Source organism: Megascapheus bottae, chromosome 17 (assembly GCF_031878675.1).
Source record: "Megascapheus bottae isolate mThoBot1 chromosome 17, mThoBot2.hap1, whole genome shotgun sequence".
NCBI classification, from domain to species: Eukaryota; Metazoa; Chordata; class Mammalia; order Rodentia; family Geomyidae; genus Megascapheus; species Megascapheus bottae.
The window spans coordinates 29,845,486-29,866,022 of NC_143525.1; the positions used below are offsets into that span (position 1 = coordinate 29,845,486).

Consider the following 20,537-nt stretch of genomic DNA (forward strand, 5'->3'; position numbering starts at 1 on the left):
TAGATCCCTCTCTATGTAGTTTCATGTTAAAAATTTTGTTTTGCAGTATTGGTGATTGAACCCAAGGCCTTACAGTTGTTAGGCAAACACTCTACCAGTCCCAACCCTTAACTGAGTAGTTGGCTGGTATTGGGGCCTGAACTTAGAGCATCAAGCTCTTGGCTAGCTTTTTCTGCTCATGGCTGGTGGTGTACCACTTGAGCCACACCTCCACTTACAGGATTTTGCTGCTTAATTGGAGATAAATAGCCATTGCCTGGGATGGGAGTGTGGCCTTGTGGTAGAGGGTAGAGTGCTTGCCTAACATGCATGAAGCCCTGGGTCTGATTCCTCAGTACTGCATACACAGAAAAAGCCAGAAGTGGTGCTGTGGCTCAAGTGGTAGAGCACTAGATTGAGATAGCCCTAGCACCTCACCACATTCCCATGCATTGGCATGTGTGTGCACATGTGCATACACACATGCATGTACACGCGTGCGCTCACACACACATATCACTAAAGCTTTTGAGAACTAGCTAGTAACTAAAATGAAGTGCACTTAACTAAGATGTAGCAAGCTATGGAAGGGAAGTGACCGAAACAAACACGAAAAACATCATATAGGAGAATGTATAGCACCTAACCTTTTTCTCCCTAAAAGCAAATTGCCAGCCAGGCATGGTAGCTCACACCTGTAATCATAGCTACTCAGGAGGCTGAGATTTGAGGGTCGAGGCTCAAAGCCAGCTGAGGCACTAAAGTCTGAGGGACTCTTACCTCCAATTAATCACTAGAAAAGGAGAAGTGAGGCTGTGGTTCAAAGGGTTGGGTGGTAGCCTTGAAGTGAAGAGCTCAGGGACAGCGCTAAGGCCCAGAGTTCAAGCCCCATGACCCACCCAAGAGAAAAAAAAAAAAAAAAAAGGCAAATTGCTCTCCTATTTGATATCTTTGGTGTTTTTATTTTTTCCTTTCTCTCCCTATGTACCAGCAGTTACTAAAGCTTTATAAAATTTTTATACCTTAACTATTAAAAAAACAAGTCTCGGCCAAGAGTTTGGCGTACTGGTAGAGTGCTTTCCTAGCATGCACGAAGACCCGGGTTCTATTCCTCTGTACCATATACCTAGAAAAAAAGCTGGAAGTGGTGCAGTGGTTCAAGTGGTAGAGCTCTAGCCTTGAGAAAAGTCCAAGGACAGTGCTCAGGCCCTGAGTTAAATCCCCACAACTGCCCCCCCCTGAAGAATTTTTCCCAGGATATAACAAGCTATCTATAGAACTGTTCATAGGCATGTCTACATTGTTCTCCAGATATAAATGATACCTGGCTTGGAAAAACTCAAGTTTTGTCTTCTGCAAGAAAACAATTACATGAACCCATGACTTCTTATAATTTATTTAGGCTAAGTGGACAGTACTACTGAAGTAAAAGTAACTGATTTAATAATCTGTTTTTATTCATCTTGTTATTTCTGTCACAGCTAAAAAATGTTAAGAAGGGCCGGGAGGGGGCTGGGAGTTTGGCCTAGTGGTTGCTTAGCATGCACAAAGACCGGGGTTTGATTCCTCAGTACCACATACATAGTAAAAAGCCAGAAGTGGTGCTGTGGCTCAAGTGGTAGAGCACTAGCCTTGAGGAAAGCCTAGGGACAGTGGTCAGGTCCTGACGTCAAGCCCCAGAACTGGCAAAAAAATAGTTAAGAAAAATGGTCCTGTGGGGCTGTGAGCGTGGTGGCCTAGTGGTAAAGTGCTTGTCTAGCATGCATGGAGCCATGCATGGAGCCCTGGGTTGGATTTCTTGCTACCACATACACAGAAAGTGATGCTGTGGCTCAAATGGTAGAGCTCTAGCCTTGAGAAAGCACAAAGACAGTGCCCAGGCCCCGAGCTTAAGCCACAGGATTGGCATAAATAAATACAAATAAAAAACAACAGAAAAATGGTCCCCTGTTCTCTCTAAAGGGAGACTTCAGCCTAATCCCTCATTTACACCAGAAGTATAAAATGATCCCCTTGAGAAGGTGAAGGAAAACATTGGACCCTTGGTATTACTTAGTTCTTAGTAATCAGCTTGAATGTTGTAAAGTTTGGAATTGAAAAAAGCTTACTCAAGGTAAGAAAATATTAGAAGAATAAAAGGGAATGCTGATCCCCAAATGAGATTTATTTAGAGACAATGGGTGCATTCATATGGAGATGTGCCTGATAGTGTTTAGCTTTCAGCTTTGTCAGTCAAGTGTCAAAAGCAATATTTTGTGTGTGCTTAAGCATAAACTTCTTCCACTGGGCTTGATACTTAGAAGCTGCATCTTTTGAAAAAGTTGTTTGCTGTGTCTGAATTCTGAGGGAAGAGGACTTGATAGAATCTGTAATCTGTTTACTACTCAGGACATGGAATTGATTGTTGGTGAGTTACTGAACTCTCAGTAAAGAGTTTGCTAGTCAAAGTGCATTGAAACCTCAATAATGGGCTTTTCTGATTTGGTGAGAACCAGAGTTAACCTTCTTTGTTGGATGTACATGCATGTGTTCAGTGTCGCAGAATAGCCAACCTGGCCACCTGTAGTCCTAGCTCTTGAGAGACAGGATTGGGATTTTTAGGCCAGTTTGGACTACAAAGAGAGATCTTACCAATAGAATAATTAAAGTGATGTGTGGATTTCACTTCTATTGAGGTAATTTAGCTTTTAACCTGGGCCAGCATTGTCATTAACTTCTCTTCTGGATCAGGTGGTGGGTGAGATTGCTGTCCAGTATTAATATACCACAGTGGTTTGATTATCTTTGGTTTTGTAACTAATACAGCAATGAGGTAGCACATTTTGGAAACAGGCCAGTGATAACACTGCCCTTGGGCCTGGATGGATGGAAAATAGGACAGAATAAACAGTTGAGAGCATAAATAATGAATCTTCCAACTGAGCCCTAAGAGAGTAAGGGAGATTATCCTCAAAAGCTGTTCAATCTGGCAGTGAAAGAAGAGCCCACAGAATTAATTACCCACACTATGTTTGATACGGCCTGTGTTATAAACCATTCAAAATAAAATTATCTTTCTGATGAAAACTTTTAACCATTATTACTCCCAACCAGACTCTCAAGTTAATTTGCTTTTTGAGAGTACTAGGTTTTGCTTCTTTCCCCAAACCTAGTTCTATATGTGTGCTTTAAATACTGGAGTCTTTTGTTTGGCCAGATCTTAATTTTCACTTAGTGATTTCATTATCTGTAAATTTGTATGGTAGAAGAAACAAATATTAGTCTTATTCCAAGGGATCCACCGGGTATCTTGAATATAAATTATAGTTTAGGGTATAATTATACAATGTCTCAAAAAAGGTTCAGACAAGAGTTTCTTAAGTTCAAAAATCATTTTCCACATTAAAAGAAATATTTTGCTTTTAGATTTTTTTTGTCCAATGAATTAGGTAAGTATTCAAGTGTACTTTCATTGTATTTAGCATTTCTTTGAGGTAGGGAAAACTAATATCCCACCAGTGTCCCCATAACTTAGTGATTTGGTAATAAGGTCAGACTTAGAGCTTAGATCTAATGCTTTCTTTCAGAGAGAGAGAGAGAGAAGGAGAGGGAAAGAGAGGGAGAGAAAGAGAGAAATTAGTACAAGATTGAATTCTTGGTATTATACTTGTAAAGAGGCACTTAACTATTTGAGCCAGGGCCTGGGCACTGTCCTTGAGCTTTCTCAAGGCTAGTGCTTGAACCACAGGACCACTTCTGGCTTTTTCTGTGTATGTGATACTGATGAATTGAACCTATAGGGCTTCATGCAAGCTAGGCAAGCACTCTACCACTAGGCACAGTCCCGGCCCCTGATTCTTTTTTCTTTCTTTCTTTTTTTTTTTTTGCCAGTCCTGGGGCTTGAACTCAGGGCCTGAGCACTGTCTTGGGCTTTCCCAAAGCTAGGGCACCACCACTTGAGCTTTCTCAAGGCTAATGCTTGAACCACAGCATTACTTCCGGCTTTTTCTATGTATGTGGTAATGAGGAATAGAACCCAGGTCTTCGTGCATGCTAGGCAAGCAGTCTACCACTATGCCAAAGTCCTGGCCCTAGCTTTTCTCTTTTTACCCTTTTCAGTAGGATACTAGTTGCCTAATCATTTTGCAGACCAGTTTTTACCTTTTGTAATATAGAGTGACTTCCTGAGATATATGATACCCTTAGAAGTCTTAAATCCCTAGGACTGTGGACACAATTGAAAAAGGAAGAGTTTAATGTTACATTCCAGAAGAACGGGCGGGCACACATCTTGCTTGAGAAGAAGTAGAGGTAAATAAGTCAGGCTATACAGAATCTGTCAAGTACAAAGCCCATTCAGAAGTGATTTAGTTTTTGCTATTGAAGCAGATCAATAATGATATTTTTCCTGTCTGAAACTTAGGTTACCTAAGATTCTCTTAAAAGACAAATCGTTAATGGAGGAACAAAAGGTGAACAAAAGCAGTGGTACTCACTAGTGCTATGTTTAAAATGAGCTGTATAACTTGTGTGTGGAGATGGGAGGGGAAGACTGAGGGGGAGAGAGAGAGAATGGGTGACATTGTCCAAATAGAAATGTACTCATATATTGGATGCTAGTAGCTTATGCCTATAATCCTACATGCTCAGGAGGCTGAGATCTGAGAATGGCAGTTCATAGCTCACCTGGGCAGGAAAATGTGAGATTCTTATGTCCAGTTAAACACCAGAAAACCAGAAATGGTATTTGTAGAAGAATGCTAGCCTTGAACAAAGCTCAGGGACAGTGCCCAGACCCTGATTTTAAGCCCTATGACCAACAGAAAAAAAAGAGGGAGGGAATGTACGCATTACCTGACTTATGTAACTATCACATTTATAATAACAATATAAAAAAACACAAAGAAAAAAAGAAGCGGGGCGAGGTGGCTCACACCTGTAATTCTAGCTACTGAAGGGGCCCAGGGGCTTGAGTTGAAGAGCTCAGGGAAGAGCCCAGGCCTAGTTCAAGCCCCATTAACCACAGAGGAAGAAGAGGAAGGAGGGGGGAGAAGTGGGGGCAGGGGGAGGAGGAGGAGAGGAAGAAGAGGAAGGAGGAAAAAAAGTCATTAGGGATGGGATGTAGCTCAGTGGCAAAGCACTTCCTAGCAAGTGCAATGTCCTGGGTTCAATCACCAGTGCCAAAAAAGAAAAGACAAAAAAATACAGTTAAAAAAAAAAGACCAATAAAAAAATCATTAGTGTAATAGTACTAGCCTTGTGTTAATTAATTAATTTATTTGGTGACAGTCACATGGCTTGAACTCAGGTCCTGGGCATTGTCCCTGAGCTTCTTTTGTTCAAGGCTAGTGCTCTTCCACTTGAGCCACAACTCTACTCCCAGCTTTTTTTTTTTTTTTTTAAGTGGGTCATATGGCTTGAACTAGGCCTGAGCCCTGTCCCTGAGCTCTTCAGCTAAAGGCTATGTCCCTACCCTTGAGCCAAGCCCCACTTCCGTTTTCCTGGGGTTCATTGGAGATAAGAGTCTCAGGTCCTTTTGTGCCTGGGCTGGCTCTGAACCTTGATCTCAGATCTCAGCCTCCTGAGCAGCTAAGATTACCGGCCTGAGCCACGGCTCCTGCCCCTGGTTTCTACTCCCTGCTGTTTAGTGGTTAGTTGGAAATAGAGTCTCATAGACTTTCCTGCCTGGGCTCATTTCAAACTGTGATCCTTAGATCTGAGCCTCCTGAGTAGGATTTACAGGCATGAACCACCACCACTCAGCTACCTCTTATTTCCCTTCTCACTAGTACATGCTAGTGGCACAAGGTCCTCCTGAACATGGATCATGGAGATAAGACTACAGTACCTCACCTAGGGTCTAGGTCTAAGGGAACCTAACAGTTCTCAGCAACCATTAGCCCTAATGGGCATGGTTATTGCTAAAATTCATCTTTATCTGAGGAAGCACCAGTTAATGATTTTTCTCCTGGCCTAGCCATTCTGGGCATTTGTTGGAATTGCTGACTGATTTGCAGTGGGGAAACAGTAATTTTGTGTTTGTCCACAAATTATCAGCAGTTTCATTTGCTATCAGATAGAAGTAGCAGAAGGAATGGGCTGTTTGCCAGTTTCAGCTTCCCTGTGATTAGGGCATTAGTTCAATTATGTCCAATTAACTTTTATTGCAGATAGTGGTGATAATTACTTGCAAGTTAGTTTTTGGCTGCAGTTACCCAAGGCTGAAGTATGAACTTGATGGATTTTATTAACCACTATGACATATTGCACTCACTCCATTGCAGTTATTTCTTTTTGCAGACCTCTTTTAGACATGAGGTCAAAGCATTGTAAAAATCCATCTCACATATTGTCCTTCTTTTTGAAGAGGAGCATAGGATCATATTTTAAAAGAATCTATTAGGAATAGCCATAATGGCTTTTTATGTTCTGAAATTATGCCCTTGAGTTCATTCTCTCTACAAGAGAGTAGACTAAGATAGAAAAATGCCATTCATTGTACCCCCTATTAGTTGTAACATTACACTAATCAGCAAGGTACAGACTGATCTTTTGATTGTATTTTATTTTTTGAAATCAGGCTTCCACTATGTAGCTGAGGCTGTCTTGAACTTGCTCTGTAGTGTAGGCTGGCCTTGAATTCATGATCCTCCTACCTCTGCCTCCTGAGTGCTAGGATTACAAGTATTCCAAGAGCCATGTGTCTGTGGCTCATACCTCTAATTCTATCAACTCTTGAGGCTTAGAGCTAAGGATCTCAGTTTAAAGCCAGCCTGGGCAAAAAAAAAAAAAAAAAAAAAAAATGTGTGCAACATTATCTCCAATTAAGGTGGAAATGTGCTTTAGTGGTAGAGTGCTTGCCTAGCATGCACGAAGCCCTGGGTTTGATTCCTCAACAGAAAAAGCTGTAAGTGGCACTGTGGACCAAGTGGTAGAACTCTAAGCCTTGAGCATAGAGATGCTCAGGGACAGAGCCCAGGCTCTGTGACTTCAAGTCCCACAACCAGCCTCCTCCCCCCCCCCCAAAAAAGGGGGGGGGGAAGTATAGGTATGGCTCAAGTTGTAGAGTGCCAGCTTTAAGCAAAAAAGCTAAGCAAGGATGTGAGACCCTGAATTAAGGCCCCAGTAGCACCATAAAACAGGTGTATGTACCACCACTAGCCTCCAACTGTACTTTAAATTCTCTTTTGTTACTTTGATTTTTTTTTTTTGTCAGATAATGTATAGAAGAGTGTACTTTAAATTTTCTAAATGCAAAGGAGGAATGGTTCAGTTGTAGATACTTGGCCTAGTAACTATGAAGCCTTGAGTTCAAAACCCTTATACCACCAAAAAAGACAGAAAGAAATGGAAAACTGTAGGCTTGGATAAGATGTTAAAGATGTATTTATTAAGTTTATAAGAATATTAGAATGTTCTTTTAATGGAAAGCTGCAATTTTTTTTTTTTTTTGTGGGTCATGGGGCTTGAACTCGGCTTGGGTGTTGTCCCTGAGCTCTTCAGCTCAAGGCTACCACCCTATCTTTGAGCAAAGCCCCACTTCCCATTTTTTAGAGATTAATTGGAAATAAGAGTCTCAGGTCCTTTTGTGCCCAGGCTGGCTTTGAATCTTGATCCTCAGATCTCAGCCTCCTGAGTAGGTAGGATTATAGGCCTGAGCCGCCGTGCCCAGCTTGCAAATATATTTGAAATAACCATTTCTAAATAAGGAAAGAAGGAGGGAAATAGTTTTGTTTTGTTTTTTAAATAAAAATGACCCTGTGGAGCGGGCTCCATGACTCATGCCTGTAATCCTAGCTACTCAGGTTGAGATCTGAGGATCAAGGTTCTCAAAGCCATCCCTGTCACAAAAGGACCCCAGACTCTTACCTCCAGTTAACTTCTAGAAAACGGGAAGTGGGGCTTGGCTCAAGGGTAGGGTGGTAGCCTTGAGCTGAAGAGCTCAGGGACAGCACCCAGTCTGAATTCAAGCCCCATGACCCACCAAAAAACAACAACAAAAAAAGACCCTGTGGTAGAGCACTAGACTTGAGCTAAAGAGCTCAGTGTCAGAGTTCAAGCCCCATGACTGACTCCTTCCCCCCACTCCCCCAAAAAAATGATCCTTCCCTTTGCTATTTCACGCGTTCACTTCAGCATTATTTATTAATCTACTTATTCATTTCTCTAGTTTTTCCAGGCCTGGTGCTTGCCTGGGCACTATTCTTGGGTTTTCTCAAGGCTAGTGCTCTACACTTGAGCCACAGCACGACTTTGGTTTTTTGTGCATGTGGTATCAAGGTATCTAACCAAGGGCTTTATGCATGCTAGACAAGCACTCTACCACTAGGCCACTCTCCTGGCCCCCACTTCAGTATTATTTAATGGTTATTCTGCAAACTAAATGTGCTTCTTCCTTTTTCTTTCCCCTCCCCTTCCTTCCCTGTAGCTAAGATTACATTTGTGAGACACCAGCACCTGGTTGGTAGTGTTTTTTGTTTGTTTGTTTTGCGGATCCTGTGGTTTAAACTCAAGGCCTAGGCTCTTTGTCCTAGTGTGTGTGTGTGTGTGTGTGTGTGTGTGTGTGTGTGTATCTGTATCTGTCTGTCTGTCTGTATATGTATTTAATTATTTTGTGCTGACTTCCCACTTAGAACTTTAACCCACTCTACCATCCTGTCCCATGTTCACACATCCTGTCCGTCCTATCTCAACTATCCATCTTATCCCATCCAGACTATCCTACTCCATCCATCTCATTACTCCATCCATCTCACCCATCCCACCCATCTTGCCCCCTACATTCCATGCATCCCATCTCACTTCACTCATCCCACCTTATTCTTCCTGTCACATCCGGTCCTATCATCTCATCTAGCCCATCTCGTCTACCCCATGTATCACATCTCACCGTTCCATCCATCTCATTTACCCCATTCCACCTTATTTATCTCATTCACCCTGTTAAGAAAATTGAAGAGAAGGGAAAAGGAATAGGCTGAACTCAATCATTAACAGGCCAAGATTGTTCATTGCCAGTGCAGCACAGATCTTCCCATAGGTTTGGAGGTTGTATGAGGGACTGGATTTGGGGGTAGGCTTAGATAGAGCTTAACAAGGAAGGAAAGGAGTAAAAAAATCGGGCCGTAATTACTAGGGGGCTAGGGATAGGTACTTTAGGTTAGATTGGGAATGGAATGCATCACCTGGGGTGACCGGAACTTTTTACAAGGCCTAGGCTGGAATAACCTGCCTGTGGACAGGTGTGTATGTGGTCAAGCTTGTTTGTGTACACCTGTTGTATTGTATGACTTTGGGGAATAAAGTTAGAGTCAGTCCTTCACACTGTCTCCCTGAAATTTTTTGCTCGAGATTAGTGCTCTACTACTTGAGCCATCACTCTACTCTGGTTGGCTCTGTGTGTGTGTCTGTGTGTGGGGGTCATGGGGCTTGAACTGGGCCTGAGCCCTGTCCCTGAGCTCTTCAGCTCAAGGCTACTGCCCTACCCTTGAGCCAAACTCTACTTCCCATTTTCTAGAGGTTAATTGGAGATAAGAGTCTTAGGTCCTTTTGTGCCCGGGCTGGCTTTGGCTTTGAACCTTAATCCTCAGTTCTCAGCCTCTTGAGTAGCTAGATTTACAGGTGAGAGCTACCGCACTGGCTTCGGCTGTATGTTTTAAGAGCCTCTTCTTAGCCAGGCACCAGGGACTCATTCTTCTAATCCTAGCTATTCAGGATGCTGATCTGAGGGTAGCAGTTCCAAGCCAGCTTGGGAAGAAAAGTCTCTGAGACTCATCTCCAATTAACCACCAGAAAAAAAAGGTGGAGGTTTGGCTCAAGTGGTGGAATCCTAGCTTTGAGCAAAAAAGTTCAGGGACAACACTCAATTCAATTGAGCCCTAGGACCAGCACAGCAAAACAAAAACACAGAAGAGGTCCAGTAAAGTTTTGGGCAAGATAACACACATCTGTAGTCCCAGCTACTTGAGAAGCAGAGATTGGGAGGATTGAAGTTTTAGGCCAGCCCAGGCAAAAAGAAAGAAAAGATTCCCTTTCCATCCCAGCCAACAAGCAAGCTGTAATCACAGCTACTCAGGAGACATAGGTAAGAAGATTCTGTCTGAGGCTGATCTAGGGCAAAATGTGAAAGTCTACCCCCAAAATAATAAAAAGCACAAAATGTCTGAGGGTGTGTCTCAAGGGGTAGACCACATGCTTCACAAGCATCCTGTACTATCAAAGGATAATGGGAACACATGTATGTGTTACTGAGGAATCGAACCCCGGTCTTTGTGCATGCTAGGTAACCACTCTACCACTAGGCCAAACTCCCAGCCCCTCCATTATAGACTTTTTTATTGTTTATTAGTTATAGGGCTTGAGCTCAGCTCAGAGCCTGAGCACTGTCCCTGAGTTTTTCTAAATCATAGTACCACTTCCAATGTTTTTGTTTTTGCCAGTCCTGAGGCTTGAATTCAGGGCCTGAACACTATCCTTGGGCTTTTTTCAAGGCTAACACTCTACCACATGAACCACAGCACCACTTCCAGCTTTTTCAATGTATGTGGTAGTGAGGGAATGGAACCCAGGTCTTCATGCATGCAAGCATTCTACCACTAGGCCAAACTCCCGCCACCCCCCCCCCAATTCCAGTTTTTTGGTGGTTAATTGGAGATAAGAATCTCACACTTTCCTGCCCTGGTTGGCCTTGGCTGTGATCCTCAGATCTCAGCATCCCAAGTGGCTATGATTACAGTGTGAGCCACTAGCACCCATGTCATTAACCAAAAAGTTCTATTATACAACACTGGATTTGTTAACTCCTGGGTTATGCCCTGAGCTATATTAGGGTGGTAATAGAGAGGTTATTAAATAGAGACCAGCATTTATAAGGAAACAGATTGTAAGCACAACCTTGATCATTTGTCTTTATTTCTTAATGCACTGCATTCGGCACACTGCGTTCATTCAGTTGTCCCACCCACTAGAGACCTAAAAAGATTCAATCTGTGCCAGAACTCCAAAGCAGCTCTATTTTCACTGAGGTATTCATTCTTCTGTTGCTTTTCTGAGGTACTATCTTAGACACAGTATACACAGCCTCTTTTAAAAAGTATCATTTCAGCTACTGGATCCTTTAAGCTGGACTCTGAGATGCTCATCATTTTGAGGTAGTTTCACATACCTGAGAAAGCCCTCTAAAGGAAATATTTTGTGGTGTTTAAAATTTGAGCTGGAGTGGGGAGTGTAGCCTAGTGGTAGAGTGCTCGCCTAACATGCATAAAGTTCAACTCCTCAGCACAACATAAACAGAAAGAGCCAGAAGTGGTGCTGTGTTTCATGTGGTAGAGTGCTAGCAAAAAAAGCTTAGGGACAGTGCCCAGGCCCTGAATTCAAGCCCTGGGACTGTCTCCCACCACCCCCCAAAATAAAAGCATTTGAACTTTTCCTTTACTCTTTGTTGTGATCTAAAGTATTAATATGCAACCTTGATTTGAAAGTATTACAGCATTGGGAAGGAAGTTCATATATTTCACTATATTCTGCTTATTTGGAGAGTTCATTTTTACTACAAAAGGAGCTTCTATTGTTGTAGGACTTCTTGGGAACAGCAGGGGTTTATGTCCTAGCAATGTATGTCTTATTGGTGAGTATCATCTGTCCAAAGAGCTGCTGTTTGTTATCCTTTATTTTTTTTTTTTGAGTCCAGGAAGTGTGTATGTGTGTATTTCCTGGGGCTTGAACTCAGGACCTGAGCACTGTCTCCTCTTCCCTCTCCCCCAAGGCTAGTGCTATACTACTAGTCCACAGCACACTTCCTGGCTTTCCTGGTTAAAGAAAAGAGTCTCATAGACTTTCTTGACCTAGCTTTTTTTTTGTGGGCTTGAACTCAGCCTGGGCGTTATCCCTTCGCTCAAGGCTACCACCCTACCCTTGAGCAAAGCCCCACTTCCCATTTTCTAGGGGTTAATTAGAGACAAGAGTCTCAGGTCCTTTTGTGCCCGGGGTTGGCTTTGAACCTTGATCTTCAGACCTCAGCCTCCTGAGTAGTTAGGATTACAGGCCTGAGCCACTGTGCCCGGTGTCCTGACTAACTTTGAACTGTGATCTTGAGATCTCAACTTCTTGAGTAACTTACGATTACAGATAGGAACTACCAGTGCCCAGGTAAGAGTCCAGGAAGTCTTTAATTGTTTAATAGACTGAAAAACATGAATTCTTTAATTCCTTAAAATCAGAAGTGGTTAGTTGTAGGCAAAGTGAGGTGGCAATGGCTTGTAATTCCACCACTTGGGAGGGATTAATAGTTCCAGATATGCCATAGCTACCTAGTAAGAACCTGTCTCAAAATGCTTCTAGGATGCTTTGCACCTTCTTCCTTTTGAAACTAAGTTCAGTATGGGAAATGATAGAAGGGATGAGCCTCATCAAGGTATTTTGTATGAATATATGGACATGTCAAATAAGACCCCTGTTTAGGTTTCATTGACTCATTCCTATAATCCTAGGTACTGAGGAGAGTACCGTCTGAGGACCACAGTTCAAAGCCAGCTAGAACAGATCCAAGAAAATCTTAATGTCCAATTAACCAGCAGAAAAGCTGCAACTAGAGATATATAGATCAAGTGATAGAGCACCAGAACTACATGAGAAAACTGTGAAGCCTTTGCACTGGTATGCACACATATGCACGTGTACACACACACACACACACACACCGACACCAACATATTTAATGAGCCAGAGCCAGGTTTGGGTGTATCTGCCTGTACTCCCAAGACTGAACTATGAGGTTAAGGCTGGCCTGAACTACATAGCAAGACCCTGTCTATGGTAGGGGCTGGAGGGAGGAGTGACTTCAGATCAGCACAAGTCAGTGCACCATTGTAATTTATATACTAAAATGCTTCTAGAAATGCTAGAAATAATCTGACTTACCCGGCTTGAAATCACGATTACAAATGGACTGAGCTAGGTCCTACAAAGGCCAGTGTTTTCTTTAGGTATGCTCAAGCTTTACAAATGTACCTGTATTTTTCAATAATTTATATGAATAGTCATTTGCCAGTTTTGACTTCTCCCATGCATATAACTGCTAACTGGAATATCATTTTAACTATAGTAATGGTCTTTGAAAAAGTCTTGTATATATTCCAGGTTACTCTAAAACTTGCTATGTAGTCCAGTCTGACCTTGAATTCATGATCCTCCTGTTTTAGCTTCCCAAGTGATGGTGTTACAGATATATACTACCATACTTCACAAGATGTCAACCAGTATGCTACTAATTAAGTTGCTTTATCTGTTTAAATGTGGACCTATACTGCTCATACCTATCTAATCTTCCTGCCTTCCTTGAATGAATTGCCTTATGCTGTGTATGTTTTTGTTCTTTACAGTGTGAGCCCTATGTTGTGTTGATGCTGGTGTGCCATGCTAGCCTGTCTACCAGGGCCAGGTGACCTGTCCATTCAGCTTCTTTCTCACACGCAGATGAACACTGGACTTCAGAAATGTAAGTCATCTAGATTCCCAAGAAAGGATATATGATTCTTTGGTTTGCGCCTACATGTAGGCACATTTGGGAACCTTAATCCTGAATTTTGCTGCCTTTGACACTTTGAAGCACATAAAGAGAAACAGCAGGAAAGCAGCTGCAAAGGCCCTGCCTATCAGCAATGTGAGGTATTTTTGTGATCAGAGACTCTCTTTAATACTCTAGTTCCATAATGTATATGATCTTCACCTTAATTACTACTGGTAGCTTTCTGTTAAGCAAAAGAACTACAAGGAACTTTATAAAAAAAATATACACACATAGCCAGGTGCGGTGGCTCATGCCTGTAATCCTAGCTACTCAGGAGGCTGAGATCTGAGGATCACAGTTCAGAGCCAGCCTGGACACTAAAGTCTGTGTGAGACTTATCTCCAGTTTACCACCAGAAGACCAGAAGTGGAGCTGTGGCTCAAGGGGTAGGGTGGTAGCTTTGAGCTGAAGACTCAGGGACAACACTAGGCCCAGAGTCCAAGCCCCATGACTGACCAAAAAAAAACGAAAGAAAATAAAAGAACACACACGCACATATTCTCTCTCTCTCCCTCTCTGTCTCTCTGGCTCTCTCTCTCTCCCTCTCTGTCTCTCTCTCTCTGTCTTTCTCTCTTCAAAAAGTGCTGCAATATAGCTGGATACTGGTGACTCCTGGCTACTTGGTTCCAAGCTGGCCCATGCAGAAAAGTCAGTGAGACTGTTATCCCCAATTAACCACCAAAAAATGGGAAGTAGAGCACTGGCCTTAAGTGAAAGAAATAGTACCCAGACCCTGAGTTGAAGTCCCAATACCAGCACAAAAAGACAAAAAAAAAAAGGCACTGCAATTTGAGGAACTGGATGAAAACTCATATTCCAGAGTACTTACTGTGTCTCTAAAATAAACTATACCATTGTGTTGTTTTGAGCTGTATGTTCTACCATGGAAATAATTCCCTTTGGTGTTACTGTCTGTCTTTTGAGCCAGCTGACTTCAGTTCACAGAAAATAAAGGAGCTTTTGCCCTCAGAAGGGTTGGGAACTAGCTCTGTTAGGCATTTGCTTGCCAATGTATTTCCCTCAAGATTAAGCCTTTGAGAACTGTTTTAGATTCCTGTCTTAATTGGCTAGAATTGGAACGTTGTAGTTCACTTTTTCTCAGATTGCTTTGTTCTAACCCCATACTACATGATATGCAAGGAAAATATTCTATTTATGTATTGCCAATACTGGGGCTTGAACTCAGGGCCAGGGCACTGTCCTTGGGCTTTGTCAAGGATAGCACTCTACCGCTTGAGCTACAGCATCACTTCCAGCCTTTTCTGTGTATGTGGTACTGAGGAATGGAGCCCAGGGCTTCATGCATGCTAGGCAGGTACTCTACCACTAGGCCATCCTCCCAGCCCTATATTTTATATTTTATGTATAGCAACAGCCCTAAATTTGAAAGAGACTACCCTATCAGAGCCAAAGGGGGAAATCAGTGATGCAGTGAGATTTTTCTTTTAGTTGACAAAGAGCTTCAGCACTTTACTTGAATCCTTCATGACAGGAATTAGCAAAGTGCAGTCCAGTAAAATGTCTTACAGCACTACACAACAAGCCAGGAGCTGGTAGCTCATGCCTGTAACCCTAGCTGCATAGGAGGCTGAGTTCTGAGGATTGCAATTCAAAGCCAGGCAAGGCAGGAAAATCTATAAGACTCGTTAATCACCAAAAAGCTGTAAGTGGAGCTGTGACTCAAGTGGTAGAACACTGGCTTTGAGCAAATATGTTCAAGGACAGCACCCAGGCCCTGAGTTCAAGCCTCGGGACCAGCCAAAAACAAAAGAAGACAACAAAAATCCCACACAGCAGCTGAATTTGGCACAATTCTCACTCTGTGACATCATCAGCCATTAAAAAATGATCTAGTCTCAGGCTAGGGGGTATAGCTCAAAGTAAACATAAGACCCCAGTACTGCAGCAAGAAAAGTGGGGGGAGGAAGCTTCTTAGCCAAGCATGGTGGTCCATACTTCTAATCCCAGCTACTTAGGAGGCAGGGGCAGGAGGATTGCAAGTTTGAGATCAACCCGAGCAAAGTTAGCAAGGTCCTATCTAAAAACAAAGTAAAACCAGGTGCCAGTCAGTAGCTCATGCTTGTAATCTTAGCCACTCAGGAGGCCGAGATTTGAGGATCATAATTTAGAGTTAGCCAGTCAGAAAAATCTGAAAGACTCTTAAGTGAGGCAGCAAAAAAAAAGGCTGCACTTGAAGGCATGGCTCTAGTAGTCAAGTGTCAGCAGTGAGTGAAAAAGCAGAGACAGGGAGAGGGGAGTTTTTTGTTTTTGTTATTTTTTTTGCCAGTCCTAAAGCTTGAAGCCAAAGCCTAGATACTGTCCTTGGGTTTTCTCAAGTCTAGCACTCTACCATTTGAGCCACAGCGCCACTTCTGGCTTTCTGTGTATATGTGGTACCAAGGAATCGAACCTGGGGTTTCCTGTGTGCTAGGCCATGTTCCTAGCCCTGAGAGAAGTGATTTTGAGTTCAAGTCTGGCACAAAAATGAAACTGGATAGGAGTGTGGCTTAGTAGTTAGGATTCTTGCCTATACATTAGTCCCTGCATTTATTTTCCAGCACCACTAATTTAAAAGCGGGGGGGAGGGGGGAGTTCTGCTTAATGGTAGAGTGCTTGCCTGGCATGCATGAAGCCTTGGGTTCAATTCCTTAGAACCACATACACAGAAAAAGCTAGTAGTGCTGTGGTTCAAGTGGTAGAGTGCTAGCCTTGAGCTGAAGAATAGCACATAGACCCAGAGATCAAACTCCATTACTGCAAAAAAGTTTGGTTTCTTTTATTCTTTTTTTTTTTTTTTTTTTTTTTGCCCGTCCTGGGGCTTGAACTCAGGGCCTGAGCACTATCCTTGGGCTTTTTCAAGGCTAGCAGTCTACCACTTGATCCATAGCACCACTTCTGGCTTTTTCTGTGTATATGGTACTGAGGAATCAAATCCAGGTCTTAATGCATGCTAGGCAAGCACTCACTCTACTACTAGGCCAAACTTCCAGCCCTACTTTTATATCTTTTAATACACTCTGATAGCTTCCTCTAGAGATGTGATATAAAAGGAGAGCCATCTGACAAGCAGTTGACACTCAGGAAGGTTAGGCTGGAGAAATATAAGGAACACACCAGCCTGAGCTACATAGCAAGTCCCTATCTCAGCAAACAAAACTTAGGGGGTAGTAAAGGCTTATTAGACATTCATTGTATATATGGCTTATTTAAGATTTCTTAGTTTTCATTTTTATCTTCTCATTTTGGCAGTACTAGTGGTTTGAACTCAGTCTTATGTTTTCTACACAAGTGCCCTATTGTTTGAGCCATGTCCCTAGTATCACACTGACTTTTAGATGACAATTTTAACTCTCAGTGTCCAGCACAAATGCAGAAATGATTGTTTATTATTTCATTGGATGCCTGTCTGCCCTCTAGTGGTGGAAGAGTATAGAAATATTGAGTTGAGCCTGTGAGTGGATAAAATTATGAGACTAGTTAACAGGTACATATCATGTATCAGGCACTGTATTGAATGTTATATTTATATATTAGCTATATAGGGGAGTTGTTTTTTTTTTTCCCAGTCCTAGACTTGAGTTCAGGGCCTGAACACTGTCCTTGGACTTTATCAAGGTTAGAGCTCTACCATTTGAGCCACAGCACCACTTCCAGCTTTTCTCTGTGTATGTGGTACCCAGGACTTGAACCCGGGTCTTCATGTATGCTAGGCAAGCACTCTATCACTAGGCCATACTCCCAGGCGTTTCTTTTTTCTTTTTTCCTATTTTTTTTTTTTTTTTTGTGGGCCATGGGGCTTGAAGTTGACCTGGCTGCTTTCCCTGAGTTCTTCAGCTCAAGGCTAACTGCCCTACCCTTGAGCCAAGCCCCACTTCCCGTTTTCTAGAGGTTAATTGGAGATAAGATTCTTACGTCTTTTTGTGTTTGGGCTGACTTTGAACCTTGATCCTTAGATCTCAGCCTCCTGAGTAGCTAGGATTACAGGCCTGAGCCACTACATACCCCAAAGGAGTTTCTGTTGTAACATTTTCATACCTGCATACAGTGTATCCTGATCAACCTCATCCCATCTGTTACTCTCTTCCTCTCACCTTCTGCAAACAATTTCATTCTATTTTCATATGCACACACAAAAAAATTTCTACCATATTCATCTTTTATCCCCTCCTTGTTAGCTCTCCTCTCTCCTGTTGGAACCAATCTCCTCCCATATGTTCCTGTTTGTTTTGTTGTTTTGAGTTTTGATCTTACTACATTGGCCAGGCTGTTCTCAAACTTCTAGGCTTAGTTGATCCTCTGTGCTTCAGCTTCCAGAGTAACTGGGACTACTGGTGAGTGTCATTGTGTGGATGAGGCATAGAGAGTTTGTCACAGAATTATCCAGTAGCTGAGCTGGGACTCACATTCAGATCAAACTCTGAAATCTATATTTGTATCACATTGCATACGCTACCTATGTATTCTGACTTTCAAAATAAAAGAATAAGCAGGCAAGTCTGGGGAAAACAAGATTCTAGAATTTTTTTTTTCCTCTTAGTCCACACACTGGCAATAGTGCTTTCTGTTACCTCTCTGATTTTCTTCCTTCTTCCCTCCCCTCCTTCTTTCCCTCCTCCCCTTTTTCCCCCCCCCCTCTCTTTTCTGCCAGTCCTAGGGTGTTTCCTCATGGCTAGCACTTGACCACTTGAGCCACAGCACTTCCAGCTTTTTCTATGTATGTGGTACTGAGGAATCAAAACTGGATCTTCGTGCATGCTAGTCAAGAACTCTACCACTAGGCCAAACTCCTGGCCCTGAGTTAAAGCTTTTTAAAATCTGATTTATTTGTCTTACCTATAAGCAGACGTAGTCAATACTGCTCTTGTTAAATGCCTATCAGAGTCATAGTCTTATGTTCACAAAGTAATTTCCTGGGTCTCTGAAATCTTGGTAGTTCTGAATCTCATGATCTTGGTAGTAAGAAAGCAGATACCATTTCTGCAGATAAATGAAGCATAACCCAGACTCTCACTAGGAGATGATAAAGCCGTGCCTTTACTCTAGATCCAATTTTTCATAACTGTGCTCTCCATATTGTGCCTTGCCTCAGTTGACTCTGTGTACCAGATATGTAAGTAGGGTTTTTTTTTTTTTTGTCATTGATAAAGTGTATCTAGTAGTAAAAACATGAAAAGTCACAAATAAGCCAGGTTCCAATGGGCTTACACCTGTAATCCTAGCTACTCAGGAGCCTGAGATTTGAGGATCTGTTCGAATCCAGCCCACGCATGCAAGTTTATGAGGCTCCTGTCTCTAGTAAGCAAAAAAGTTAAGGGACAGTACCTGTTCTATTTTGCCTTTGCTAGGAAAACAACTTGAGAGTTAGTACTGATGTAGAACAAAAAAACTTCTTTTGCCAGCCCTAGGGCTTGATGAACTCTGCTCCTCTCATGTCCCCGAGCTTCTCTGTGCTCAAGGCTAGCACTACCACCTGACCCACAGCATTACTTCTGGCTTTTTTGTTTTGTTTTGATTATTTGGTACTGAGGAATGGAACCCAGGGCTTCATGCATGTTAGCCAAACACTCCAAGACTAAGCCACATTCCCAGCTCCAAAGAAACTTTTTTTTTGGGGGGGTGGGGGGGCTGTCCTGAGGCTTGATCTAGGCCAGGGCGCTATCCCTTAGCTCTTCAGCTTAAGGCTTCCATCCTACTCTTGAGCCAAGCCTCATTTCCTGTTTTCTTGAGGTTAATTGGAGATAAGAGTCTCAGGTCCTTTTGTGCCCTGGGTGGCTCTGAACCTTGATCCTCAGAGCTCAGGCTCCTGGAGTAGCCAGGGTTATAGGAATAAGCCACCGCGCCCAGCTTCCAAAGAAACTCTTGTATTCAGTAAGCCACTTACTGTACCACAATGTCCTGCTTGGATTTTTTTTTTTTTGGCCAGTCCTGGTACTAGAACTCAGGGCCTGGGTGTACTGTCCTTGAGCTCACAAGGCTAGCACTCTACCACTTGAGCCGCAGATCCACTTAAGACATTTTGGTGGTTGATTGGAGTCTTAAGGACTTTTCCTGCCCAGCTGGCTTCAAACCATGAGCCTCAGATTTTAGCCTCCTGAGTAACTTGAATTACAGGTATGATTGCACTAGCACCCTGTTTTTAATCTTACTCGGGAGAATGTAAGAAAGACCAGGAAATAGGTTCACTTTGTGATAGCTAAAACCCATTAAGGATCTTTGGGTTATAAGAAATAGTAGAATTCAAGCTGCACTGTGATTTTTTGGGGGGAGGTGGGTCATGGGGCTTGAACTCAGCCAGGGTACTGTCCCTGAGCTCTTCAGCTCAAGGATATCACCATACCCCTGGGCCTGGACATTGTCCTTGAGCTCTTCAGCTCAAAGCTCCCACCCTATCCTTGAGCCACAGCCCCACTTCCACATTTTCTAGAGGCTAATTGGAGATGAGTCCCTGGTCCTTTTGTGCCGGGACTGGCTTTGAGCCTTGATTCTCAGATCTCAGCCTCTTGAATAGCTAGGATTAGAGTTGCGAGCCCTGCTTGCACTTTGATTCTTATCAGATAACTCTACCTAGTGATGGGAAGATTTCTGGTCTTCTGCTTTTCCCTTCTTCATGCCCTCAGTTCTCACCATCATAATCATCTTTTTTTTTTTTTTTTTTTTTTGCCAATCCTGAGGCTTGAACTGAGGGCTTGAGCACTGTTCCTAAGCTTCTTTTGCTCAAGGTCAGTGCTCTACTACTTGAGCCACAGTACCACGTCTGGCTTTTTCTGCTGCAACTGAGGAATGGAACCCAGGGTTTTGTGATTGCTAGGCAAGTACTTTATCACTAAGCCACATTCCCAGCCCTCATGTTTATATATATGTATAAAAAATTTTTTTTGGTCTGTTGTGGGACTTGAACTCTGGGCCTGGGTGCTCACCCTGAACTCTCAAGGTTATTACTCTACCTCTTGAGCCCCACAGCACCACTTCTGGTTTGTGGGTGGGTAATTGCAGATAAGAATCTCAAGGTCTT

The 20,537-nt window shown here is 42.7% G+C and overlaps 1 protein-coding gene across 4 annotated transcripts in view; it reads left to right on the top strand.

Annotated features, from left to right (window-relative positions):
- Fam222b (family with sequence similarity 222 member B) overlaps positions 1 to 20,537 on the top strand; it is a 48,596-nt gene that overhangs the window by 23,944 nt on the left and 4,115 nt on the right. For all 4 annotated transcript variants that reach the window (XM_090350574.1, XM_090350576.1, XM_090350578.1 and 1 more), the window contains exon 2: positions 13,338 to 13,453. In XM_090350574.1, coding sequence (XP_090206700.1) covers positions 13,372 to 13,453 — 82 coding nt within the window. In that variant the 5' untranslated portion in view covers positions 13,338 to 13,371. The remainder of the gene's footprint in view (positions 1 to 13,337; positions 13,454 to 20,537) is intronic.